The sequence below is a fragment of the Peromyscus eremicus genome, chromosome 9 (genome assembly GCF_949786415.1).
Source record: "Peromyscus eremicus chromosome 9, PerEre_H2_v1, whole genome shotgun sequence".
In the NCBI taxonomy this organism is placed as follows: domain Eukaryota; kingdom Metazoa; phylum Chordata; class Mammalia; order Rodentia; family Cricetidae; genus Peromyscus; species Peromyscus eremicus.
The window spans coordinates 90,698,472-90,716,926 of record NC_081425.1 but is presented as its reverse complement, the minus strand read 5'-3'; the positions used below and the strand labels follow the sequence as shown (position 1 = coordinate 90,716,926).

At 44.6% G+C, this 18,455-nt stretch overlaps 1 protein-coding gene and 1 long non-coding RNA gene across 2 annotated transcripts; one reads left to right on the top strand and one right to left on the bottom strand.

Moving 5' to 3' along the window:
* LOC131920134 (uncharacterized) lies at window positions 1-4,231 on the bottom strand. The gene is made up of 3 exons (XR_009381514.1): window positions 4,098-4,231; window positions 1,816-1,880; window positions 1-444 (listed from the first exon to the last, which is right to left on the bottom strand). It is a non-coding gene; the product is annotated as an uncharacterized LOC131920134 (long non-coding RNA).
* C9H10orf53 (chromosome 9 C10orf53 homolog) lies at window positions 4,218-17,022 on the top strand. The gene is made up of 3 exons (XM_059274539.1): window positions 4,218-4,389; window positions 13,690-13,809; window positions 16,761-17,022. Exons 1-3 carry the CDS (start codon window positions 4,293-4,295, stop codon window positions 16,823-16,825), a joined length of 282 nt encoding a protein of 93 aa, XP_059130522.1. The 5' UTR covers window positions 4,218-4,292; the 3' UTR covers window positions 16,826-17,022.
* Window positions 17,023-18,455: the final 1,433 nt, after the last annotated feature.

Here is an 18,455-nt window from a genome sequence, read left to right as displayed (position 1 = left end):
CATGTAGCCCAGGCCAGCCTTGAACCTGTTACCTAGGTTGAGGATGAACTTGATCCTCTGATCCTCCTGCCTCCACCTCCAGAAAGCTGAGAGTGGTTGGATCCCATTTCTTTTTCTGATATAAAATAATGAATGAGATTTGGTCATGCAAACAAAATCTATGGAGTCCTGTTTTCTCACATATTTGGCCTTTTATTTCTGCCCCTATTACTAATAATATTTTGAATCTGTGGAAAATATAACTTCATTAAAAATTTTTTTTAAGTAGTATAGCCTTATTATCTTCAGAAGTGTGACTTTCCATTTATTTCCACAAACTGGAATGTAGAAAATACCTAGGTAATAGGACAAATCAAGTTGTTATCCACAAATAAGAGTTATAGTAATTTACACATGAAAGGCCAGTCTTCCCCGGAATTAGAACTGTTCCATGTGAGACTATAGCTGTGGAATCAAAGAGGAAAAATTAAGATTAGAGGATAACATCTCAAGTTCAGAATAAAGAGAAAATATACATAATAACCATTCTATTCGACTTTGTGGCAGAGTTTCTAGCCAGTGATATACGATAGAAAGAAGAAAAAAGGAAAGGTTCAATGAGGGAAATACAGCTGTAACTGTTTTCAAACTGTATGACTGTTTACATAGATGTCCCAAAAGGACCTACAAACACATTATCAAAAATATCAAAGAAGATCAAGGTAGCTTATGTGAATTTATGTTATATTCCAGAAATAAACTCAGCATTGAAAAGACATGGTTTAGGGGCTGGGACCATGGTTCAGTGGGCAAAGTATTTGCTATGTGAGCACAAGAAACTGAGTTCATATCTCCAGTGCCCGTGCAAAAGCTAAATGTGGACGCTCACATCTATAACCTCAACCCTGGGCACTTGGGGGTGGGGTGGGGTGCAGAGACAAAAGGTTTCTAGAAGCTTGCCCAAGAAGCCAGTTGTGGTGGTTTGAATAATATTGGCCCCGTAGGCTCATATATACAAATGCTTAAGGAGTAGCACACCACACACATTGGGAGGTGTGGCCTTGTTGGAGTAGGTGTGGCCTTGTTGGGGGTAATGTGTCACTGGGGGTGGGCTTTGGGGTTTCAAATGCTCAAGCCAGGTCCAGTGTCACTCTCTCTTCCTGATGTCTGCAGATTCAGATGTATAACTCTCAGCTCCTTCTCCAGCATCATGTCTGCCTGCATGCCACCATGCTTCCCCCACATGATGATAATGGGCTAAACCTCTGAACTGTAAGCCAGCCTCAGTTACATGTTTTCCTTTATAGGAGATGCTATGGTCATGGTGTCTCTTCACAGTAATAGAAACCCCTAAGACACCAGTCTAGCCAAATCAGTAAACTCTAGGTTCAGTGAGAGACTCTGTATCTGGATCCAAGGTAGTGTCAGGCATGGTGGCACACACTTCTAATGCCAGCACTCAGAAGGTAGAGGTGAGTTTGAGGCCAGCCTAATCTATATAGCAAGTCCCAGGACAGCCAGGGTTATATAGAGAAACCTCATCTCAAAAAAACAAAAAACAAAAAACAAGAAGCTCACTATAGTGGGCTGATAAGCAGATGTGGCGAATCCAGGCTCTGGGCACCAAGGCTGATGACCTCAGTTCAATCCCTGGGACCCACATAGAGAGAGACAAGTGCCACAAGTTGTCCTCTGACCTCCACATGCATGCCACAGCACACACACACACACACACACACACACACACACACACACACACACAAATAGGCACGCACAGCGACAAGGAGGTGAAATATGAAAACAGATTAGTATCAAAACCAAGAAGAAAGTACTTACAAACGTTTTTTAACAAAGTTAATCATCCAATCAGTAGTACTTCACTGAGGAGTAGATTTTGTCTTCTAAAAGTGCACCAAGTTCAGAGAAAACCAAACATTAGTGTCTTAGTTAGGGTTACTATCGCTGTGATGGAACACCATGACCAAAAACAACTTAGGGAGGAAAGGGTTTATTTGGCTTACACTTCCACATTGCCGTTCATCATTGAAGGAAGTCAGGACAGGAACTCAAACAGGACAGGAACCTGGAGGTAGGAGCTGATGCAGAGGCTATGGAAGGGTGCTGTTTACTGGCTTGCTCCTTGTGGCTTGCTCAACCTACTTTCTTTTAGAACTCAAGACTACCAGCCCAGGGATGACATCACCCACAATGGGCTGGGCCCTTCCCCATCAATCACTAATTAAGGAAATGCCCTACAGTCTTGTCTGCTTACAACTAGATTTTCTCTAGGCCTTTTCTCAATTGAGGTTCTCCCCCCCACCTTCTCAGATAACTACAGCTTGTGTCAAGTTGACATAAAACTAGCCAGCACAATTGGGTCCTTCCAAAAGGCATGAGGCCATACTGATTAGGATGAAGAGCACTGATGTCATGTAGGGCTCTGCCTTTCTCTCCCTGTAGTTGGCTGTGCTCCTCTGTGTTGTGACTCCCTTTCTGCTATTCAGTGGTGCTGTAAACTGAAGTTCCCAGAAAAAGCCACACCCATATGAAAGATTCTGCATGGCTGATTGATTTGAATTTCGTGCTTGTAATGTTCAGATCCAGAGCCCAAATTATCTTGGGTTATTGTTAGTCCTCTTAATATTCATCCATTGCTAACCTCCCTGTCAGACCTAACATCTTTTCAGCTATTATGTAAAACCTTTGGAGTATATTAACAGACCATTAGCTTCCACAACCCCACAGCTAAAATATCATCAGACAATGTCTGAATCCTGTTGCTGAGTTACCCCGCCTTGCTGTAACTTGTATACCCACTGTGCCCACCAATGTATTTGGTAAATGCTTTGAATTATGACCTTTTTTTTTGTTTTATGACTATAAAAAAGTTCATAAAACGACGTCTATGTCAAAACACGTTATATTTGGGGCAATCTGAATTCGTGCCTCTGGGCCATGGTTACTGGTATTTGGCTCAGAATCAACTCTTCCTATTAAGGTGAAAGTTATGTCTTGCATTGGCAATGTGAAGCAGAGTACTAGGGGGAAATTCTTTGTGCCCTCCAAAAGTCATAAGTCTACTGGCAATATGGATCAACCAGTATGTGTCACAGAAGAGCAGACTGTGCACGTGGATAGAATTAATATTAATACACAACAGTAGCATATGTTGGGAGAAGAATTAATGGGAGTTTTTAATCCTTGCACTTTTCATAATGAGTATAAAAATATCAACCATGTTGATTTTAATAAATGTGTGTTGCACTCACAAGAAGGTGATTGTTAGGACTAGCTAACTGCTGTGAAAAAAGAAAAGAAAAAAAAAAAAACAACCACCCACCCCTGAATCTCAGGACTGTAGAGGAAATGCTTTCTTCTTCCTCCCCCAGAATAAAGCAGGCCGCTGAGGCTACATCCAGGAATCCAGCTTCCTCCCTGTAGTGGGGTCTCTGGATCATGGGACCTCCAGGTTCTCCCTGGGTTGTCTGTGTCTGGGGCGTGTGTGTGTGTGTGTGTGTGTGTGTGTGTGTGTGTGTGAGTAGTAGTAGTAGTAGTAGTAGTAGTAGTAGTAGTAGTAGTAGAAAGAGGGCAAAAGGGAGGGAGGGAGAGAGGGAGACAGACAGACAGAGACCCTTTTGAGTCCTTATCCCAACCCCAGGATGAGAGTTTGGTGAATCTAGGTTTGTCTCAGCCAAACAGGTTAACTAGCAAGGAATGGAAACTACTTCCAAACAGAGCGGAAATGGACTAATTGAAAACTTATCAGCACATGTGGTGGCACATGCCTGTAACCCCAGCGTTTGGGAGGTTTCAACAAAACAAAGCTATGTCTACTTGTATGTATGTATAATCAATCAATCAAACACAGAACAGAGAGTAGTAGAGAAAACGCAGTTTCCCATCCACTCTACTTTCCTGCGCTACCTGGCAAGGCTCCTGAGCCTCAGCTGAGTAAATACAAAACCGCAGGCGGCAACTCACCTTGAGCAATGGTTACTGGGAAAAGGAGGAAACTTTGGAAAACGCAGCCAGACACGTGCTTTCCATAGCTAGTCAGCGTTAGTCATTCACCCATTCACCGAGAGCACTTAGCACAGCGCGTACCACACAGCACTTACCACAGCAGGTGGAAACTGAGTTAGTTTATGAGGCTGTACAGCAACTGTCCTAGGCCTGGGGACTTGGGACAAGGAAGCCTTAGCCCCGCCCAGCGCATGGCCACGCCCACCCCTCTGAGGGCCGGAAGGGCAGTTGCCTAGCAGCAGGTGTTGTTCGGAGTCCTTGACAGCCTCCAGCAGCCAGGAAGAAGCACCATGCCCAAGAACGCCTTAGTGACCTTGCGCTATGGGCCCTACAGCGCAGTGGGCCTGTCCGTGGAGCACCGTACCTACCGACTGGAGGGTCTGCAAGGTGGGACACCCCGCTGAGTGCCCCTTTTTGAGACTCAGCCTCCCGGACTCAGGCTGAGTCTTCTACCTAGGCCTTCCCGCCCCAGACCCCAGGCAAGTGCTGCCTTCCCCAGGAAGCCTTCCTAGGATGACTTAGCACCTCCCTCTGGTTCCCACTACATGATCTGTGGGCACCCTGAGTGTTACCAGGCAAAATACACACACACACACACACACACACACAGACACACACACACACACACACACACACACACACACACACAGCACCTAATCCCACATTACAATTTGGGAAAATTAGGGTCAGAAATACTAAGTGTCCTTTGCAAGTCAAATGGCTGCAAAGTGACAAGGCTGAGATTCTATCCCCTGCTTGTTCATTTATGCGGCAAGGCCTGTGTTAAACATCTGTGTGCCTGGACTCAGGCAGATGGGCTCACCGTTGAACAGGATGTGTGCAGGAGAGCATTGATTGCTGAGAGTCATGCCTAAACCCTGACAGACTAGAGGCTGCATGGGAACCTGCCCACAGCGGAGCCACCAGAATTTTAGGGCAAAAGTCCCAAGAGACCAAACTCAGCCACCACCTGTATTAGTCACAGAACTAATAGAATATATGTTTGTTGTTCTCTAGAGTCACAGAACTTATAAAATATGTATTTGTTGGAATGACTTACAGGCTGCAGCCCAACAATAGGGAGTTGTGGATGGAAAGTCCAAGAATCCAGTAGTTGCTCAGTCCCCCCGAGGCTGGGTGTCTCAGCTGGAATCCTGAAGTAGGCTCAATGGATGTGCTGACAAGGACAAGCAGGTGAAGAATAAACAATCCCTTCCTTCTTCTAGAGTCCTTATATAGGCTTCCAGCAGAAGGTGTGGCGCAGATTAAAGGTGTGTCATCCTGCCTCAAGATCCGAATCAAAGGCATGTTCCCTTCCTGCCTCAAGATCTGGATCACAAATGTGCCCTCCATTTCATTCCAGATATAGTCAAGTTGACAACCGAGAATAGCCATCACACCACCCCAATATGATACTTAAATAGATAAGCCTAGAGAAGCAGAGAAATGTCATTAATGTTGCACACTGGAAGGAGGAAGGGACAAAGGGCACAATGAGCCCAAATCCATCCCTGGGGTGCTGCCTACATTTTAGGATTAAGTAGAGAAAGGGCCCGGTGATGGCACACGCCTTTAATCCCAGCACTTAGGAGGCAGAGGCAGGTAGATCTGAGTTTCAAGTCAGCCTGGTCTACAGAGTGAGTTCCAGGACAGTCAGGGCGACACAGAGAAACCCTGTCTCAAAAAACAAACAACAAAAACAATTGAAGTGGAATTGGTGCAGGAGGTGAGATGCTCATATACTCCAGCCGTCCTGATTGATTGAGCATCACCAGTGTTCAGAAAGACTCCTTGAGCGATAGCCACGTTAAGCAATCAAGTGACCCAGAATAAACGAGACAGACACAAAGTGAAGGCAGAGATGGCAGACTTTCATCCCACTCTGAGTTATCTTGTACAACCAAGAGATAAATTGGTTCTTTTTAGCAAAAGCATTTCCTAAGTGCCTGTTAGAGTGCCGGTAAATTGGAGGGGATTGAGGATACATTTGTGTTTTAATAAATGAATAGAGATTGGCCAGGTAAAGAGAGGCCAGGGCATTCCGGGCAGAAGACCTGACGCTTCCAGAAACTGGTGGTAGGAATAAGTGTTGAGATGTTGAGCTGATGGAGGTTAGGCCAGAAGGAGCAAGAGAGCTTCACTCAGCGCACCCTGAGAGCTCCAGGCAGGGAAATGAAACCTCAGCTGCTCTGAACACAAGCTGGAGGGTCAGGAGCAGAAGGAAGAGAGACAGTAGAAGGACTTTGATGGTGGTCTGAGGTCGTAATGAGAGCATCTTGGGTCAAGACAGCCATAAAGGGAAGTTATGCCAAGTAACAGCAGTGACCTCCCTAGGACAGTAGACTGGGTAGGCAAGGGTAGGGAGGGGTGCCACCAGCATTTAGCCACGTCTGCCTAGCAGCAGAGCTGATAGATGGCAGTGCTGTCTACCAAACTGGGAAGCACCAACCGGGGGCCACAATTTGGATGATCACATTCTGTTGTGGACACATTAAACTTCATGTGCTTTTAGCTACCTAGGTCAATGTACAAAGAACAAGAAACTCTAATCCTGTCAAACCAGCCCCCCACCCCACAATGACTTCATTTCACCTTAGTTATGTCCTAAAGGCCCTGTCTCCAAGCATGGTCAGAGGGAGTTAGGACTTTCAACATACAAAATAGGAAAAGCACAATACAGTCCATAGCAGCAGCATGTGGTGACATTCATTACAGATCGCAATATCATAGACCCATCACTGTCTATTGCCAGAGTTTTTCGGTATAACTGAACAATAACTTGAAAGCAGTAACTCCACCTCCCACACTAGACCTGACACACTCTAATCCTCTCTACAGCCCTGTGTGCACCAGGCTTTCTCTCTCTTTTGGGCCACCAACCAGCTCCCAAATCATGACATGGAGACTTATTAGTTGTGAATGCTCAGGCCAGCTTAGACTCATCTCTGGCTAGCTCTTTTAACTTAAATTACCCTGTTTCTGTTTAATCTACCTTTTGACTCAGAGCCTTTTAATTTTCTTTCCTTCTGTATATCTTACTTTCACTGCTTCTTGTGTCTGGTTGGTGGTAACTGCCTGGCTTCTGGCCCTGGGTGTTTCCCTTGTTCTCTCCTCCTCCTCCTCCTTCTCTTCCTCCTCCTCCTCCTCCTCCTCATCATCATCATCATCATCTCATTTTCTCTTCTCTCCCAAGCCTAGATTTCTCCTCCTATTTATTCTCTCTGCCCACCAGCCCCACCTATCCTTTTTCTGCCTAACTATTGGCCATTCAGCTCTTTATTAGATCAATCAGGTGCCTTAGGCAGACCAGGTAAAACAAATGTATCACATCTTTACATAGTTAAACACACATCCTTACATCATTAAACAGATGCATCATAAACAAATGTCACACACCTTTACACAATTAAAGTAATATTCCACAGCATAAACAAATGCAACACATCTTTACACAGTGAAATATTCCACAACACCCGTGAATCTTCCCAGTTTAGATTTTTAATATGTGTAGAATCTGCTCATAGGCCTTCTCTACTGCCAGGGAGACAGCATTAGCAGAGGCAAAGCACAAGGGGCCCGGAAGTAGAGCTAACCTAGTTTTGACACGGTCTCTACTCCTCATAGACGTATAAACAAAGTCAAAATCAAGTTGTTTTTCCTTTATGAGCCTCACGTTCCTTGTTGGTAAAGGAGAATGTGAACCTCCCCCACATTGGTGTGAGTCTAATGAGAAAAGCACACATAACAAGGACTTACTCTGGAGACAGTCATTAGGAAAGGTGTGTGGGGGGGGGTGTCTCTCAGAGCATCTGAGGACTGGTAAGCAGTTCGGGCTGGTAGAGGATGGTGTATAGCAAGAGAGTTGGGTCTGTTTTGCCCTTGACATCAAGCAGTTGGCAAAGGTGCCTAGGTGAAGAACTATGAGTTAGCTGGGCAATGGTATCATACATCTTTAATCCCAGCACTCAGGAGGCAGAGGCAGGCAGACCTCTGAGTTTGAGGCCAGCCTGGTCTACAGAGCGAGTTCCAGGACAGTCAAGGCTACACAGAGAAGTGCTGTCTCAGAAACAAACAAACAAAACAAAAAACAAACAACAGCAAAAAAAACCCCACCATTAATTTGTACTTTAATGCTTGATTCTGAAAGGAGGAAATTGGAGAAGTGGAGGACGTTGGATTATTAAGAGACACCAAACCAGTGGGTAGAAATCATGTTCTAGAATTTAGAAGGAAGAAGGCAGGAGGCCTTCTAACTGTAGACCAGATCTAGATACTGATGACATCAGCATCCCTGTTCCAGGTCCTCACTGCTCCAGTTCTGCTGTCACTCATGTCTCAGGCCTCCCTCCACTGTACCTACTGTCAGGCCTGTCAATCCATCCCATGGTCCTTGTCCTCAGCACATGTCCATAAGTCAATCCTTCACCCTATCAACCTCTCTCCTCCTCCATTTATGTCCAGTCCCCATTATTCTCTGCTGAGTTGTGTCATGGCTTCCAGCCAGAGATCTCTGTGACCACAGCGGTCTCCTTGTAGTCTGTTCTCAGAACCAGAGCCGGGCTTCATTCTTGGGTGACTCTGGTGACTCCCAGCTCATAGACGCCAAAGACCTTCCAAGCTTCTCCTGACCTCTTTGACCTCCTTACACATCCTCTCCAGCCACAGCCACATCCTCACTGACCAAGGACCTCTCCAGGGATCCCGGGAGCTGACACCCATGCTCAACAGGCACTGCAACTGTGATGCCTTTTTCCACATGATCTTCCCTTTCCTCCCTCAGCCTTCAAGTTATCAGCCCGAAAGTCACCCTCATGGACAAGACATCCTGAAGTATTTGTGTGTGTGTGTGTGTGTGTGTGTGTGTGTGTGCGCGCGCGCGCGCGCGCGCGAGTCCCCTGCACGCCATGATCTCTCTTCGCCCAAGAGGCAGATAATGGAAGAGGCACACAGGATAGAGTCAGGGTGGTTTTAAAAATTTTGTCCTTTTCTATAATTTCTAAGGTTTTTACAGAATCGAGTCTGCTTTACATTGATAAGCTGATAATATTTTAGATGTACTTTTTTTCAACAAAAATGTACTAAAAAAAAGAAAGAAACATAGACGCAGTGTACACCTGTAAGCATGGCACTTGGAAAGAAACATAGGACCAGTGCACATCTGTAATCATGGTACTTGGAAAGAAACATAGGACCAGTGCACATCTGTAATCATGGTACTTGGAAAGAAACATAGAACCAGTACACATCTGTAATCATGGCACTGGGAAAGAAATATAGGACCAGTGCACATCTGTATGCATGGCACTGGGAAAGAAACATAGAACCAGTGCACATCTGTATGCATGGCACTGGGAAAGAAACATAGGACCAGTACACATCTGTAATCATGGTACTTGGAAAGAAATATAGGACCAGTGCACATCTGTAATCGTGGCACTTGGAAAGCAGAGGGAAGATTAGGAGTTCAAGCTAGCCTGGGCTACATGAGACTCTGAAGAGGGGAGAACAAAAGAGGAAGATGGAGAACCAGTCAGGGGAGAACACACCTGTAATCCAGCATTCAGGAGGTGAGGTAGGAGGGTCATGAGTTCAAGGCCAGCCTGGACTACGCACTAAGACCCTGCCACCCACCCCCAAATAAAGTAAGAAAGAGGGGTGGGGAAAAGAAAGGATAGAGGAAGGAAAGAGAGGGAAATGGAGGAGAGTAGAGAAAGCAGACATGGGTCGAAGAGGGATGCAGAGATTGGTGAATTACTGAGCGTGTGGTTCAGTGCCGAGGGAAAGGAATCGGTGGAGCCAGGCGCTAAGCTGAGGCCACAGGCACAGGCTGCTGCACCCTCTTGGGGAGGGAAGGTATTCTGAGAAGATCATGGGGAGCATTTTGATGGCCGGCGAGGTTTGTACGGTATCTGCAGGTGGCTGATTTGTAGAGTAATTTGTGTACACCCAAGCTTGATACCGCTTCTAATAACAGCTGCCAACATTTACAGAGGACCCGGTGACAAGGGCCGAGGTGTTAATAGCAACAAAGCAGGGAACATTCGCTCCCTCCCCCCACCCCACCCCCACTTGAGACCCAGTGCTAACACTGAGGCAAGCAGATCTACTTGCAGCCCCTCCTCTGTAAAATCTGCATCTGAATTCTGCATATGACTTTTAAAAAATCATAGCCCTTTATCGTTTCCCGAAGCCCCGCTATCTTTGGAAGGATGCCTGATCTTTTCTGAACGTACCATGCCCTAAGCAATCTGAACACTTTTGTTCTTTATTATCCATGAATTATGATGGCGCAGCTATCATAATGTCTTCACTAAACCAGTTGCTTAAAAGAGTGCTAAGTAATTGCCCTGGCCACGGTTGCTCCTTGCCTACTGTAGTTGAGCCTGCCAAAGGAGCCCCTCAAAGGGATTGGAAGGCACTGAAACTGACCATTAAAAATAGAATCAATCTTTATTTAGTCGAGGCACCTAAATGCTACCCTGCCTCTCCAGTGATGCATTAGTTGAATTCATTAATGGCCACTGGCATCTTGTCTGCTCGGAGTAAAGGAAGGAAAGCGATCTGCCGGTGTACCTCGACTTCCTACTCAGAAGCATTTACACCATCCGCAGATGCTACACAGCTCTGCCCGCTCAGTGAGGACAGAGCCTTTCCCCTGTCCCTTCTCTTTATCCAGATCTCCTGTGAGGAATGAGGTGCCACTTCAAAGAGGTGGGTGTTCTGCGGGTGGCTTACCACTTCTGGCTGATTTATGCTGGAGTTCAGCCACTGCCTGTGCGCAGACTTTGTTTCAGGGAACATATTTATCTGACCTTTCTTTGAATAGACACCTCAGTAGCAAGTCAGGAAACCGTGGCCCCCTCCGTGCCGAGTGGTGGCATTTGGGTGAGCTGCGGGGATTCCAACGTGTCTTCTTCTCTCATCCCTTAAGCCCGCACCAGCCATGTTACAGTCAGCCTCGCTGTTCCATGTCACTCCTCTCTGACAGGGGACGATGTCCTGAGGCTGGCAGTGTGACAGACTGTGCAGCTGTTGTCGCTGGAGTACAGACCAGGCAGGTAACCAACAGCCACAAGGGAAGGTGGCGGTACTCAGCATCATTCTGCGTTTGCTACTTTGGGGAGCCAGTGTTGACCCCAGGTTCCCAGAAGAAGGTCAAGAGGCCTGCCCTTCCAGAGCTCAGGTGCCTGTACCTGGCAGCCCCTAGAAGGAGAGAGGACCCTTTCTTGTCTTGTTTTGTAGATCAAATCCGTTTTCTCAGCCACACCTTGTCTTGTAAGAGTAATTTCATCTCTATACAATATTTCAAACCCAAGTGTGATCTGAGCTCAATCTGATGGGCCCTTTAGGGGACATCAGGGGCAGCTGGGAGGTGCTTACCTCCTGAGGTCTCTTGTGGGACCACCTGGCTAGGCTAGTCCTTTTAGTCTCAGTCTCTCAGAGCCCCTTAGGCCTTAGAAAGCTGGCTTTAGGAGTTTGTAGCAGAGTGACAGACAGCTAGGCTCCTGAGTTGTCCCTGTCGGATTCTAGCCCACTCCCCAGGAGGATCTACAGACCGTGCAAAGCCTAAGGTCCTAGAGGCCACAGTGCACTTTCCCATGTATAACTATTTCCTACTGGGGAGAGGGGTGCTATGGGCAGGGAAAGGTGAGGCCAGAAATCCCTACCACAGACTGACGTCATGTCTCCCTACAGGATGAACTGCCCTTCCAACCCAGCTGGACCACTTCCATTTAAACAAGTCACTGGTCCAAGCTGAGTGCCCTCTTCAGAGATGTTTAAGATCAAGACACTTCAACAGGATACAATAGCATAAATATGCCAAAGAAACGATGCGGGCGTTCTTTGGAGAGAGGCATTAGCTGAAGCAGGTCAATTAGGGCCACCACTGGGCACCTGAGGAGCGTGATTGTGTTAATGGAGACCCTCACTGAGTCTTTCTCAAGTTTCTTTCCAAAAGTGAAATCAAAATTATGCAATTAAAATGCTCACAGCTGGGGCTGGATGTTCTTGAACTGATTGAAAGATGAAGAAGTGGACAGGACAACATTTTCAAACAGCAATTGTCTCTGTAATTAAATGCAATTAACTGACAGAGATGTCTGCTTTTCCCATCCTAAAACTGATTGGAATGCTAAGACTTTAAAAAAAAATGACCCCATCTGATGCCTTGTTCCTTCTAACCCAAATCCTCAGCAGTACGCACACAGAGCGCTGAAGGCAAACGGCACACAGACTCTAAGATGGACTGTGTCGCCCTGGCTGTCCTGGAACTACCTCTGTAGACCAGGCTGGCCTCAAACTCAGAGGTCTGCCTGCCTCTGCCTCCCAAGTGCTAGGATTAAAGATGTACGATATCACTGCCCAGCTAACTCATGGTTCTTCACCTAGGCACCTTTGCCAACTCCTTGACGTCAGAGGTAAAACAGACCCAACTCTCTTGCTGTACACCATCTTCTACCAGCCTGAACTGCCTACCATTCCTCAAATATCCTGAGAGACCCCCACCACCACCCAGCTAAGCTCCTATTTAATTTTTACAAGTATTTACATATTGTGTGTGTATTTCTGTGTATATCATGTGTTTTAATTAGGGTTTCTTTTGCTGTGAAGAGACATCATGACCACAGCAACTCTCATAAAGGAAAATATTTAATTGGGGCTGGTTTACAGTTTTAGAGATTTAGTCCATTATTGTCCTAGTGAGAATCATGTCGACATGCAGGCAGACATGGTGCTGAAGAAGGGATTGAGAGTTCTATATTGTGATCCTCAGGCAACAGGAAGTGAACTGTCACACTGGGCATGGCTTGAGCATATGTGAGACCTTAAAGCCCACCTCCACAGTGACACACTTCCTCCAACAAGGTCACACCTTCTCCAACAAAGTCATACCTTCCAACAGTACCACTCCATATTAGCCAAGTATTCAAACGCATGAGTCTATGGGGGCCATCCCTATCCACACCAGCACATCATGGCACACATGTGGACATCAGAGAATGACTGAAGAGTTGGTCCTCTCCTTCCACTTCAGGTTCTAAGTCTTGGCAGCAAGCACCCTTCACCAATCTCCTGTAACTATAAACTTCCAAATTAAAATCTCATTATGAACACATAGCATTATTTACTCAGTCAGCCTTTTATTATCAGACTTATGAATTGTTCACTGAATTTTGGTATTACATAGTAAAAAGAATATCTTGTTGCAAAAATCTACCTGTATTTCTGACTTTTTTCTTACAGGGTTTCTTTTAAGTATAATGTTCTCAAAACATGTTTTTGAAGGTTATGGCTTATGCTATGGATTGCCCTCTTGAAAGGCAACCAAATTATATTTCCATCAGCAGGGAAAGAAGTTGCTGGATCCTGGGTCCCCTGAGCACTGTCTCTATGAGAGTAAGCTGTGGAACACTCAATTGCCACTTCCGAGAGATGGGTCATTTCCTAACAGATCCCTTAGGTCTGGGGTAATTCACAAGCAAGAGATGTGCCACTTGGGTATCTGTCTTTGCTTTCCTGAGACTATAAGGACACATGGAGATCAAGGACCATCTAGGTGCCCAGCAGGTGGTTATGACCATGAACAGCCAGGGAGGAGACAAGCTGCTGCCGTCCATGAGAACATAAACATAGGCTAACCTGGAGTCTGCCCCCATGTCACCCACATCCTTCCCTGTTTTCCAGCTGTGTTGACCAAAGATGGACATGATGTCATCCTGGAGCAGATAGAAGACTGGAATCTAGTGGAGCTTGTGGTAAATGAAGAAATAGTCTTCCGGTGTGATATCCAAGACCTGGAGTTTGGTAAGGCCATAGGAGGCCTCTGCCCAGCACTCAGCCTCCTCTGAGAAGTCACTCAGTTTCTAGTTGAAAAGCTCAGGGAGTCATGCCTAGAACCAAATTGGGGTTCTTTCTTCATCTCAAACTCAGATCAAGAGCCCTGTTTCCTGAGGCAATATGAAAGACAGCACACACACACACACACACACACACACACACACACACACACCACATACTCATACACCACACACACACATACACACACATACACACACACATCATGGTACAGACACACCACTATAGGAATAATAAGATAGTAAATTATTGAATCTCCTTTTAAATTAAAAAAAGCAACTACTAGTCTTAAGTATTTTACATTGGTATGGATTTTGTGTATTGATACAAATTTAAGGTTATTTTTGTTATACTGTATATATGCTTCTACCCTTGTTTAAGGTATTATACCTATGCAGGTCATTTTAAAATGTAGTGTAAAGTTTTAGTCCTTAAATGCTATTATCAGAAACTGTTTAGGATAATTAAGAAATGTAGGTTGGTAGTTAGTCATCTATAACAATCAAACTTGAAGTCATGTGGGTATGTTTTCAAGGTCAAACAGAGATATATTTTAGATAGACAGGTGGTCTTCAAACACTTCAGAGACCTACAGAACATGGTATTTAAGATGCTTTAACAACATAAGGCTTTTCATGACAGTGAGACATGTGTGCTCCTGGTAGCACTAATTTACTTAAAAAAAAAGATGATGGGCATCATAGAACCTCCATATGGAGTTTGCTTTCACTGTGGCAAAGTTAGCCACTAGGCAAGAAACTGTTCTTGCTTCAACTGCTAACATTATGTTGTCCTAATTGGACAAGCAGGACACAAAAGAAGGCAACTGCCAAACTTTGCCAAGACAAGGTAGGAGAGTCCTTCAAAATTCCTGCTTCACAGAAAAATCTGTTATACATGCCAGGCCTGTAGGCCAAAGATGGATGACCCAGTGTTGCAGAGGAAACTTGGGGTGACTGTCCAGGCAGCCAGATGTCGCTGTCATTTCTATAATTTTGGAAGTTGTTTGTTCTGTGCTTCCTGTTTACATAGGTAATAGTATATTCTTCTCAGGTCTTTGATTGGGTTGAAGACTAGATAGTTATAGTTACAGTTTTCCTTGTTATCAAATTCAGAAGAAAACTTACAAAAGAGATGTAAAGTGTTAAAGCTGAGAGACATAAAAGCTTAATTTATCTATCTAAAAAAATGTTCTAAGATCTAAAAGGGTATTTTTAGGATGGTTAATACAAGTTATGATAGAAAATGGTTTAGGTATAAAACTATGGACTCGTCAGGATAGGATAGATAATAATTTCTCCAAATTTGCCAAATAAAAATGGACTTGACATTGTGAATGCAATTCTTACTTGATAATTGTTTTATTGTATATAACTTTACTGTATTAGAGTTAAAACCTTTCCTTTTATTTAGACAAAAAAGGGGAAATGTTGTGGGATATTTGTACACTGTGTGAAGATGTATTACTGTGATTAGTGTAATAAAAAGCTGAATGGCCAACAGCTACTCAGGAGGTATAGGTGGGACTTCTGGGCAGAGAGAGAACTCTGGAAAGAAGAAAGGTGGAGTCACCAGCCAGACTCAGAGAAAGCAAGATGGGCAGTACAGAGATGAGGTAACACCACATGGAAGAATGTACATTAATATAAATGGGTTAATTTAAGTTATAAGAACTAGTTGAGACAAGCCTAAGTGAAAGGCCAAGCTTTCATAATTAATAATAAGTTTCCATGTCATTATTTGTGAACTGGCAGACCAAAGAAAAATCTGACTAAATAACACACACACACACACACACACACACACACACACTCTCACACACACCATGGCACACACACCACACACACACACACACACACACTCTCACACACACCATGGCACACACACCACACACACACACATACATACATATATGTATATATATATATATATACACACACACACACCATGCACACACACTTGCACATATATACTACACTCACACACACATACACACCACACACACACTCACACACACACTTACATAATACACTCACACACACATACACACACATAGCATGGCACAAACACATACACATGACACACGTACACTCACACACATACTCACACACACTCATATACACTTACACACATACACTACACTCACACACATACACACCACACACACTACACACATTCACTCGCACACATACACACATTCACACACATACACACACATAATACACACACACACACCACACTCACACACACATAATCATACAACACACACATAGCATGGCACATACTCACATGCACATAGCATGGCATACACACACTCCACACACATACTTACACACAGACTCATACACACACACCCCACATGCACATACACACTCACACACACCCATACACACTACACACATATATTCACACTGAAGTGCTGTGGTACCCAGCTTCTTCCCCAATACTGGAGACAGGAAAGGAAAGAAAGCAAAGCTGAGCCCACCTTTCGTATGTGATGGAATTGGAAGAAAATAAGGTTTTGTGGTTAGTTTCTTTTTTTTAACTTTAATAATGTGTTTTATTATTTTCTTCAAAGTGATTTTTTGTTCCATTTGTTTATTTCATCTAGACTTCTGAGACAATTAGAGTATGCCCAGAGTGTATGGCATCATCAGCTATACTCTGCACCTTTTTTTGCCCTGGAGGGCTTCTGGCCCATAGGCTGACACCATGTTTACCTCCCTGTGCCTGAGAGTAAGAGCTTCAGGAATCCACTAAGACTCCGCTAGAGGCTACTTAATGTTTTACATGCCTGTAGCCTTGGAAAATACGCTTCTGGTGGAAGCCCAAGGTATATTTAGTGCTACATCAAACTGTACATAAAGCTGGCCGAAGGTGCGTGTTATCTGTTTCCCTAGGGGGTGACGGCAAACTAGACCCGCTGTGTGAAGAGGCCAGGATCGCTGTGCTAAATGCCTTCTGATCTCATGGAGCAGACAGAAGAAAGCCAGCTCTGCCCTCCAGTCTACAATGCCAGCAAAAGGGGCTTATTGGGCATGGACAGTGGGCTCTACCAGTTAGAACATGGCAATGGCACCCGTCCTCTGGTCTGTGCGGTTTGGGTTTCTCATCTGGCTGCATAGACACTCACAAAAATAATAAAAAATCACCTCACTGGCAGCATCTCTCTGTCTCAACCCATAGGGAGGGCCCTCCAATATCGGGTGCATGTGGATCTGAAGGAAATAATAAAATGCAATCTAATAACAGAACGCCATCTCCTAATAAAGCACCATTGCCAGGAGCATTAGACATTCCATTCCGAAGCAAGCCAAGAACTAGGAATAGGTGAAATTAAAGCTGCCTGGGCAGAGGGTGGGAATGAGGCCTTTGAAAACCTGGACCAAGTCAGTGTCAATGAAGAATTTGGAAACCTGGCTGTCTCTACAGATTTATTTCTTGCTCCTACTGGAGTACATTTTTAATTGCTAGTATAAAATTAGGTGAGATCAAATCTTCACTTGTCCCTGTTGCAAAAAGAAAAGCATCTGCCTTCTTTTGTGTGAGCCAGTTTAACCAGATGCTCTGAAGGAGGCAGGAAACAGTCCAGGGCAATGAGCGTGACTCTTGGGCTCTCTGGTGGAGAACACAGCCTCACAGAAAGGGACTTTAGTGACAGGTACTGTAAAACAAAGAATCAGTCGTGCTGAAATGATGGTGTGTTTGCTTTCCAAGTCCTTTGCTGCGTGTGTGCGTGTGTGTGCATGTGTGTGTGTGTGTGTGTGTGTGTGTGTGTGTGTGTGTGTAGAATTTTTATAAGAATATATAAGTATATTCTTAACTATAAAGGCACAGAGTCAGGAGGGAAACAGAATCTACTGTACGGTGTCACACATGAGCTTGTTTGCAGCAGACCTCTTATATTTTAGAAGACCCCAAACGGAAGTCAAGAGCCTATGCAGAAAGAAAGGTGCTTTCATACCCTGCAGGGACCTGGAAAGCTGTCCTTCCCACCAGCTTGGGAAGCCTCAGGTTCCCCCACATCCCCAATTACAAAGGCTAATAGAGATTCCATGTGCTGAATTACAGCCTTCATTTGTCAGCATCGATCCAGATTACAAATCGCTCAGACCTCTTCAGAAATATTGAATCTCCCCTTAGTAAGAAACTCAGGCTCCAGTACAGTTCCCTCCCAGTGTCTGGAACTGGTTTTCAAAGTTCCTTAGTCCCTTTTGTTAGAGGCCAACTTCAGTTACAGTATATGTAGCATTTCATATTTATTTCAGTATAAAAATTTGGAGGAATATATTTTCACTAAAGAACTATGGAGAATACAAAGCATAGTTTTGGTGTATTTCATGTTTGAATTTCTTCTAGTTAGGTCTAGATATTCACAGAAACGAACATACACAGAACTTGACTGTGCCTGGTCAAGACCACACTGTAATTTCTTCTTTTAACTTAGTGTTTTATATTGAGCTTGTTCCCATGTGGCTGAGCATTTACTGACTGTCTGAGCACTGTGTTTAAATCAGGGAAGTTCTTGGAAGTGTGTAAGGAGCTGTCTTAGTCCGTTTTGCATTACTGTAACTCAGCATCTGGCCCGAGGTAAT

Coding starts and splice junctions, on each gene's coding strand:
- C9H10orf53 (XM_059274539.1), top strand. CDS start 4,293: ATGCCCAAGAACGCCTTAGTGACCTTGCGCTATGGGCCCTACAGCGCA. Junction 4,390..13,689: donor CCGACTGGAGGGTCTGCAAG/GTGGGACACCCC, acceptor CCTGTTTTCCAG/CTGTGTTGACCAAAGATGGA. Junction 13,810..16,760: donor TATCCAAGACCTGGAGTTTG/GTAAGGCCATAG, acceptor CTGTTTCCCTAG/GGGGTGACGGCAAACTAGAC.